The sequence below is a fragment of the Onychomys torridus genome, chromosome 8 (assembly GCF_903995425.1).
Source record: "Onychomys torridus chromosome 8, mOncTor1.1, whole genome shotgun sequence".
Taxonomy (NCBI): Eukaryota; Metazoa; Chordata; class Mammalia; order Rodentia; family Cricetidae; genus Onychomys; species Onychomys torridus.
In genome coordinates, this window is record NC_050450.1 from 37,468,361 (window position 1) to 37,478,442 (window position 10,082).

The 10,082-nt window shown below is 42.8% G+C and overlaps 1 protein-coding gene across 1 annotated transcript; it reads left to right on the forward strand.

Annotated features, from left to right (window-relative positions):
• Positions 1-6,689: 6,689 nt before the first annotated feature.
• On the forward strand, positions 6,690-7,643 carry LOC118589655 (olfactory receptor 56-like). The gene has a single exon (XM_036197136.1). The coding sequence runs from the start codon at positions 6,690-6,692 to the stop codon at positions 7,641-7,643; it is 954 nt and encodes a 317-aa protein (XP_036053029.1).
• The last annotated feature ends 2,439 nt before the right edge of the window (positions 7,644-10,082 follow it).

Below are 10,082 nucleotides of genomic sequence, written 5' to 3' on the forward strand. Positions count from 1 at the left end.
GCCTAAGTTAAGATTCTCATCTAGCTTTGTCTGATGTTGTCTGCCTAGCGCCTGTGCTAAGCTACCTTTCTGTTTGCATGTTTTCTGAGACAGGGTCTCACTTTGCACAGGCTGCCTCAAAATTACAGTCTTACTGCTTCACTTTCCCAGTGCTGGGATTGCCAGTGTGGTGTGCTCCCTTTAGTCTTGAAAATGGCTTAGTATGAGAGAAGCCCATTTTTCTGTAAAATGGGTGGTGGGCAGAAGGTGGACGGTGCCAGGAACAAATGATCTCTGAGTATGTTTGCTATATCCTTCTGGAGGACCGCACTGAAACACAGTAGAATTGAGCTCTGGGGTAAGGGTAACTACCCTAAGTGGGTTAGGCAATAGGAAGAGGCCGGAAGATACTTCTGTGTGGGGCTCTAGAATATTCTAGGTGTGTTGTTGATTCTACCTACATACATTACTTAATGGCTGTCATCAAAGTAGACGACATTACAACACAGAAGCCAACACTACCCACTTGTTTTTGGAATGGCAGGAAGACCCAGTATTCCCAGGTTGGTCCACAGAAACCCTCAGGCCCAAGTTTCCACTATGTCTTCCCCTGGGAAGGAGTTTGTTGTGGCCCCAGAGATGATCGGAGAACTTTGCAGGAAGCTCTCTTCCCTCAGAGGTTTAATTTCGAGAGACTGGGGCAGAGGTGTGGTGGAGGACAGATCTCTAAGGACTTATCAAAGCAGAAGCAACTTTCCTTAGTCACAGCAGAGAAGGCAGTGGGTGGGAGCAGACAGGAGATAAAACCTCTCAGGCAGAAACTGGTCCTGGCCCTGGCAAGGGGTCACGCCTACAGGTGAGAACTCTGTGCTCTCTCTCCCCTTCACCTCCTGGTCCATGATTCTCCTGGAAGACTAGAGGTGGATCTTCTGGAAGACCTTTCCCTAACCCCCTAAGCTGGTACCAGACTTTGAGGGAAGAGCTCTTTCTTTTCTGGGATTTCTGTAGTTCTTTTCTCAGCTCCCATCTCCTTCCCATTTAGCGTATCTCTTCACTATCTTTCCACAGCCTCTTAGAACACATTGTTTCCCCAACTCCTATGTGTACAACAAAAGATTCGAGAGCCATTCTAGACAGGAGGTTTTTTTCCCTGCAAATCTCTCTTCTCTGTTTCCTAAACTCCTTGTACTTTTTTTTCCAAATCCATTTCTCTCAAGGGGCTGGAAATACTTCAGCTTGTCTGCACTGAGGCTGCCTTGAAGGTCTAACTCACTGACTGGAGCAGTGTTGCTGGGTGGTGGCCGTAGATGGATGCTGATCACTGAGACTATTCCGACTGTGCTTGGGCCCTTTCCTGGTCCCCCAAACATTCATCATCATCATTTCTGTGTTTGCAGCTGAGACTCTCCCTTTTTGCATCTTGGTCCTCTCCTTCAGCCATCAGTGTCTGTGCAAGCAACCCTCCTGACACTCTCTCTAGCTTACTCTCCTCAGATGTAGAAGTCTTATGAGTCTCCATTTGGCTTCTAATAAGATGGGTTCTTTGTCCTAATCCCTTATTCCATGGGTAGAATTGGAGACCTGGCTGTCCTGTTCAGTTCATTATTAGATCTGGGGAGACAGAGTGGCACTGAAAAGAGGTGGCCTCCTCAGAGTCTTGTCATAGGTTTTAGGAAGAGTGAGTATAGCTCAGTGTTTTCAAGTCAAGGAACAACTAAACAATAGTTGGACGTCCTGAAGCTGGTATGTTTTCATGAGACCCTCAGAGGGTTGGGAGAATTGTCTCTTATAATATTGAGACATCAGATTTTGTCTGAAAGGCAGCAGCAAAATCAATTCTAGGGGATCAACAACAACCACCGACATGTCCCCCTTCTTGGATACAAGGCATTGCTCGCTCTTCCCCTGCCACCATATATTTTCCCCCTTTCTTTATATTCTTTTTGAAGGGTAGTCAGAACTCCGAGCTCATTTGGAGAAGCGTGTGTTGGTGTGTGCACTTCCTTTTTTCCCACTTGCAGTTTTCTCTCCCTGGGAGAAATCTCTCTGGTGGGGCCGATTTCCACTCCTTTTCTGATGCAAAGCTCTTCAATAAAATTCCCAGGTGCGCTTCTGCTTGAGTCGATTATGTACAGCAAAGGCTTTGTCAAGAGCTGATCCTACAAAGGAGAAATTTTAATTAACACAGCTTCAGGCTGTGTTTTGTTCACCGACAAGGCAAGTTCCCAGAATTTTTTTTTCCAAAATTATTTTAACTATTTGTTCAATTCTTGTTTTAAAGTAATTGCAGAGGGCTATGTACTTTTTTTGTTGTTGGTGGTGGCTTTTGTCTTACAGACTTCCATAATAAATCCTATTGGGCATCAATTTAGTATTATATTTATTTGTTTTAACTAAGGCCATTTTCTCACAAATTTAAAATTGCCAAAGATAAAAACTGTGTCCCATGGAGACTTTCTTCTCTAACTCAGTGTCAGCAATCAGAGTCATATGACTCTTTCCTCTGAGTCAGTGTTGCTGTTTTCTTGCACACCAGCATGGATATTTGATTTGTGAGTACATGTGGACACTGCCTGCTATGCATTGTTGCATTTTGAAACAATTTGGAGGGAATTCTGTAGAAACTCACTAAAAACCTGTTTCTTATTTACATCATTCCATTGTTTATTTAATGTTTTTCCTGTTGAATAATTAGATTATTTGTGATTTTTTTTTTACTTTAATCAAATCTACATCTTGTCTACAAGTCATTTTGCACACATTCAAATATTTCTGTAAAATTGCCTACTGGGAGAGCTGCTCCAAAGAAAACAAACCCCTACCTTTTTTTTTTTTTTTTCTAGAAATCTGTCTTCTGGGTGTTTCTTTTACCCATGTCAGCATCTTTTCCACTTCCTTTCCCACATCATGACCTTGCCCTTGTCGATAACACTTTTTTTTTTATCTCACTCATGGTTGGTAAAGTGGTTTTTCTACTCCCCTGAGAAGTCTCCTTTCTCATCTCTACTGTCTTGCTAGTTTTCCTTCACTAGAGGATAGAAAATGTTTATGTCTGCTAGCCTTGGATGTTGTCTCAGATTAAAGCTTTAAGCATTAGTATTAAGAACAAATTAGCTCTGAGCATGTGTGAGGGATGCTCAGTGTAGCCTCACTTATATGATAGGTTTGTTTTTTTTTATGTCTGGCATCGGTAGCTTTGAGTGATTCCTGAGCTAGTCACATTCCCGACTGCAGGGAGGGTCCTCTGGCTTCCTGCTTGGTGGAAATGAATCTGAGTCCAGGAGAAAAGCCCAGACAATGTGCCATCTTCACATTGCCCTTTGGATTTGTGGTAGCCTCAGCTTCCCTGGTCTGTAACTTCATTCTGGGTCCCCTTCCCCAGAGAAGCAGGCTAGTCTGTTTTCCAGGGGTGAGGAAGAACCCCTTTATGTGGGGTGGGGGAAGACATGTATGGCAGTGTGTTTCTTCAGTAGACTTCCAGGCGACCCCTTTGTTGGCCCCCACTCATCGTGGTTTACATTGCTGCATCCTGCAATCAATTCCAAGCACTTGGGGGTTTGCTCTGTGGTTACTATTCTGTATTATCACTGCCACTACTGGGCTTAGCCTTCTAAGATGCAAGTTGGTCACCTTCCACCCAGCTGTGACAGTATCTGAAGATAGTGCTTGCTGCTGCCCTGCTATTTACTTCCATTGTTTCTGTGGCCACTCTCCTTAAAGTGAAGTTTTAGAGATGTCCATGATGGGCAGGGGCAAGCACCCATCTTCCCCCACAAATGGAGATCTTCTCACCATATGTATTTTAAAGGTAACCTTCAGCAGCCCCCAGTGGTTAAGAGGAGGCTCTAGGGAGTACCTGGTGCAACCCCCTCTCCTTTCCCTGCCACAAAGGCAGAACGCTTCCTGTACAGTGTCCGTCCATCTATGTGACTCTACTCAATTCCTTTCCGTCTCCTGGAGAGAGTTTGTGTTTTTACCAGTGTGAACTAGTGATTTTAGTTTTGTCGTCTCTCTGGAGAAGGCGCCTGTGGTCTATTTGCTGGTGCTCCTGTCTCACATCTCCCTTTATTTCTGCTAAGTCTCGACTGCTTCTGCCCCTTCAGGATGTGTGGTATGCTCAGCCTTAAGTACCCAGAATTTCATCTGCTCTTGACCTTTTCACTGCTCTGGGGGAGCTTCGAAGAGAACTCCAAGTCAAACACCTCCATTTGCAAAATACCAATGTCCTAGAGAGATTCCACTTGTGATCATGTGGATTTGGGAGAGAATTGTACCCTTACAATGTTGAGCCTAATCTATCTTCAGGAAAAAAAAATATATATATATACATTTATTATAAAATGTATATATATATTTGAGACAGGGTCTCACTATGTAGCTCTGGCTGTCCTGGAACTCATTATGTAGACCAGGCTGACCTAGAACTCACATAGATTCATCTTCTTCTCTCAAGTGTTGGGATTAAAGGTTTTCACCACCATGCCTGGCTAAAAATATCTGCCAATTAAGTTTTTAAGTTAAGGATCTTTATTCCATACTTGTTGCAATTGTAAGTAAATATTCTGGTAGTTGGTGGTAGTTATGGGAAGACTAATGATTTTTAGGTGTAGAATTATACATAACTTATTTTTTTCTCATTTTTGAGCCACACAATAACCTGATTTAGCATAACTTTAAAATTAAACTAATTTTCCATGTTTCTTATAGAAAATGTAGAAAGTACAAAGAAATTTAGGCAAGTGATATTTAATGCCACTACATAGAACAGATTACACTGTTAATATCTTGGCATATTTTCTTCAAACCTTTAGAGATTCTTAAAACCATTAGTAATTTTTTATATTAAAATGTCATAAATAGTCAAGAATGGTGGCACACACCTTTAATCCTAGCAATGGGAAGTCAGAGGCTAGTGGAACTCTATAAGTTTGAGGCCAGCCTGGTCTTCAAAGTGAGCCCCAAGATTGCCAGAGCTGTTGCACAGAGAGACCCTGTTTCTATAAAATAAAATAAAATGTCATAAATATCCCATTGACTACATATTATTTTACCATATATTATAGTTCTTAGTTACTTCTGAATTTTTATCATATTTGTGTGTATGTGTGTCACAACACACATATGGTGGGCAGAGGATAACATGCAGGAATCTTTCTCTCCTAACAATGTGTGATCTGGGGATAGAACTAAGGTTGTCAGCCTTGGTTGTAAGCATCTTTACCCTCTGAGCCATCTCGCCGCCCTTTAGTTAATTCTCTCTGTTGGACACTTCCATTGCCTCCAATATTCTTCACTAAGCTTTTTAAGATAAGAAGTCCCATAAGGGCCAGGGAGACGGTTCAGCCGGTAAAAGTCTGAAGACTGCAGGCCTGAGTTCAAACCCTGGGACGCATGTGGTGGAAAGAGAGAACTGACTTCTGCATGGGTGTGCACCCTCTGTCCCCCAGATAAATGTAATTAAAGTGTGTTTTTAAAACATACTGTAAGCTTTCATGTGTGTGCACCTAGACACATACACACACACACACACACATACACACACACACACACACACACACACACACATGTAATTACAATTTTTTTAACACACAGTAAGCTTTCATGTGTGTGCACCTAGACACATACACACACACACACACACACACACACACACACACACACACACACACACACACACACACACGAGACACACACACACACATGTAATTACAATTTTTTTAACACACAGTAAGCTTTCATGTGTGTGCACCTAGACACATACACACACACACACACACACACACACACACACACACACACACACACACACACACACACACACACACATTAACACACTGTAAGCTTTCATGTCTGAAAATAACAACGAACCTTCCTTGGCCTTAGTTTGCCATTAATGAAGTTAATGGCCATCCTTTTCCCCCAAGGACTTTGTGTTCTTTCTTGGTTTTGCTTTGAAATAGGTCTCACTATATAGCCAAGGATGACTTTGACCTCAAGATCCTCTTGCCTCCGTGGCCCTTGTGTGGGGGTGGGGTTACCGGTGTGCACCACCACACCTAATACTTTAAGGGTAATTATGAGGGTTAGAGGTGAAGATGCAGTAGAGTCCTTACCGTGGTTCCTGGCACATGACAGATGCTCCAAGTAATGGTACCCACCATCAGTTTTGAACCACTAAGCGCTGCTTACACCCCCACAGCACATCTTTGCTATCCATCAGCTTCTGTGCCCACTGCTGTCTCTATTTAAATAACAAGTAACTGAAATTCAGAGAGATTATGCCCACTTGATCGTTTTTTTTACTGCCTACGTACTTTTCTAAAAACAGCAAATCCTCAAGCGGTTATGACCTGGGGCCTTTACTGATTTTATGTCATCTTATTGTGTGGTGATGGTGTTTGAACCCAGAACTTTGTGCATACTAGATAAGTGATTGATCTCTGACTGACATCCTTAATCCTGACCTAGAGAGTCAGGTATGAGACCAGAGAATAGACCAGTTCCTGACAGGTCCCATTAGGTTTTGTTGTTGTTGTTGTTGTTGTTGTTGTTGTTGTTTTTTAAGCTTGAAACTAATTTCTCAGTTATATGTAGAAAGTGTTAGAAGTTAACCAACATGTCCTCAACATTATGTTAAATATATTTATATATGTATGTATTATAATGTTGAATTTTATAAACCTGCTTCCAGATCCCAGCTGTCCCTGACAATGGCCTGGGCTGGCAACCAGACTCTCATCTCCCACTTTGTCCTCCTGGGCCTCTTCTCCCGCTCCCCACTGCACCTCTTCCTCTTCTCCATCATCATGGTCATGTTCCTGGTGGCCCTCTCTGGCAACGGGCTCATGATCCTCCTCATCCTCATGGACTCTCGCCTGCACAGCCCCATGTACTTCTTCCTCAGCTGGCTGTCACTCATGGACCTCATGCTCATCTCCACCATTGTGCCACGGATGGCTGCTGACTTCCTCATGGGCCGGGGCTCCATCTCCTTCACAGGCTGCGGACTCCAGATCCTCTTCTTCCTCACCCTCCTGGGGGATGAGTGCTTCCTGCTGGCCTTCATGGCCTACGACCGCTATGTGGCCATTAGCAACCCCCTGAGGTACTCTGTAGTCATGAGCCGCCGTGTCTGCTGGCTCATGGTAGCAGGGTCTTGGCTCTTTGGCCTGGTGGATGGGCTCATCCAGGCTGTTTTTACACTCCGCTTCCCCTACTGTGGCTCCCAGGAGATTGACCACTTCTTCTGTGAGGTCCCTGCTGTGCTCAAGCTGGCCTGTGCTGACACCTCGCTCTACGAGACCATGATCTATGTCTGCTGTGTCCTCATGCTGCTCCTTCCCTTTTCTGTCATCTCTGCCTCCTACATCCGGATCCTGGTGGCAGTGCTCCGTATGCGCTCTGCAGAAGGCCGGCAGAAGGCCTTTGCCACCTGTTCCTCCCACATGATGGTGGTCTCCCTCTTCTACGGGGCTGCCATGATCACTTACATGCGGCCACAGGCCTACCACTCCTCCAAGCAGGACAAAGTGGTCTCTGCCTTCTACACCATGATCACCCCCATGCTCAACCCTCTTATTTACAGTCTAAGGAACAAAGAAGTGACTGGGGCCCTGAGGAAACTCCTGGGAAAGTGTCCCTGTGGCGGTGGGGCTCCTGGTTGAAAACAGCGTCGAAGATGTGAGCTATGGAACTTGAGAGCCTAGATCAGCCAACTGCGGTTTGACTGGGGAGACACAAACCGTGGCCTATTGAAAACACATGGACACATTTGTGTTTTCTTCATCCTTGAATATTTTTTACTGTGTATAAAATTATATGTTCACAAGTTCCTTTTTAGTCTTCAAAAGTCTTTCTATTAGCTTTTCTAGCTATTTCTGATAAGAAGTCACCTGTGTATTTTAATGAGAGCCTACATTGTAAGGTTACTTAGGGTTATTTTTTTCCTGTAGATATCTTGTCTTCAATGACTTGAAAATGGTATGTCACTAGTGTGGACTTGTTTTTAACCAATGAACTTGAATTGCCCTAAGATTGTTGGATCTATAGGGAAGACTATAGCTATAACTCTAAAAATAATGCATATAAATATCTATCAGATTTGGGGGCCTTTATTGATGTGGTCTTTGTTTTGTCTTTTTTTGACAGGGTTTCACTATGTAGCCCAGGCTGGCCTCAAACTATCAAGCCTCCTATCTCAGCATCCTCTGTGCTGAGATTATAGCACTACCAGGCCCAGCTCCTCCCTCCTTTCTGAGACTCTTTGAACTAGTATTCTGTAGCCACATATTCATCACAAATGTCCCATGATACATGAGCTATTGCCTCTAACTTAACAATTTCAGACTTTCAGGACACCTAAACATGGGTCTCTGATGTGGTCATAATTCTTTCATTCATCTTCATGTGTTTTGGTTCTGCAATTTTTTATTAGCTCATTTTGCAGTTCAGGGGCCAGTGCTCTATCCCACAGGCCAAATCTGGCCCACTGGCTGTTTTGATCAAGCCCCACTAAGTCCCCTTTGGATTGTTGTGACAGAAATCATACAGTCTACAAAATCATAAACTATGAACCATCTCATCCTTCACAGTAAAAGCTTATCTGTCTCTGTCACAGGTTGCTGACATTTTCTCTCCATTTCCAAGATGGCTCTGATTTCACATTATAATCTATCATTTCAGCCATGGTATTTCTCAAGTTTAGAGTTATTTTATTCTTAGAACTTCCATTTCTCTTTCAAACATATTTGAAGATCTCCGTATGTTCAATTATTCTCATAGTCTTCACATTCATTAAACAATTTCTGGGATTTAAAGTCATGATCTATTTCTAAAACCCATGTGATCTCTGTCTGGATGGATGGCTTTTCTCTGAACAGGGTCATGTTTTCTTCACTTTTTGCATGTCCTACATTTTCTGGCTTTGCTGTGCACTTTGAATAAAAACATAATTGAAGACTAAACTAGACAATTTTGTTCTATTTCATTTTGAGAGAGAATGTCCTCCAAACTCCCTGTTAATACAGCAACTTCCAGGTCCTCTTTGGTTTAAAATGAGATAGCTACCCTTCATCACAAACCTTGATTTCTTTCTATTGCCATGCTCACTTAGGGTGGTTTTTTGATCATAGTTGGATTTGAGCTGCAAGGGGTTGGATTCCACTTCTAGCCGTATGTGTTCAGCTCTGTATGTACCTCCATTAGGGCACTGACTAAAATGTAATTTTAAAGAACTTTCCCCATTTTTTTTAAAAGCACCATTTCTTGTATCATTTAGCAAAATATCTCTGCGGGGAATATTTAAATTTATCTAGAGACAAAGACAGGAAGATTGCCAAGTTGGAGGCCAGCCTGAGCTATGTAGTAAAGATCTTTTACCAAAAGAAAATGTTTTAACAAAAGATATTAAACTTGGGATTCTTCCATATTCCAACCTGTTATACCAGCCCATTAATAGTCTAATTGATTCTGAATTTAGTTTGAGAAATTGAAAGATAAGAGGATACTTTATAGGGGAATTAATGTCCCTCATAATATGTTAAAAAGGAAAGCCAGTGAAAGAAATGCGGGCATATTATTATGTCCAGCCAATGACTCTGTCTGTGGCCTGAGTGTCAATTCATTTATGAAGGGATGTGTCTCATGTTTACCTGCTGCTTTACACCATCTCACATACTCATTACAATTACCCCATGATATAGGAGTTCGTGCTTCCAACCTAATTTATAAGATGGATTGAGCTGGAGCTTTGTGGTAGAGCTCCTGGCTAGCATGCACAAGCCACAGAGTTCAGTCCCCAGAACAGCAAGCAAGCAGACAAAAACATCTCAAATGAAACACACATGAGGAGATCATGACACAGGTGAATGAATGCTTTTCCTGGGTGAATGTTGTATGGAATAGAGAGCACCGGAGGGCAGAATGCCATGGACCTGAGTGCTTCTTATCCCAGGAATGTCCCACATTCCATCTGACCTCTGTAACAGCTCTGTAAAGCTGTTAATACCAATTTGATAAGCAAGAGAAACTGAGGCTCAGAGAAAGCAAGAGACTTCTAAAAGCTTCCTGTTACTTCTTGTGGCTGAGAAGCACAGGCACAGCAC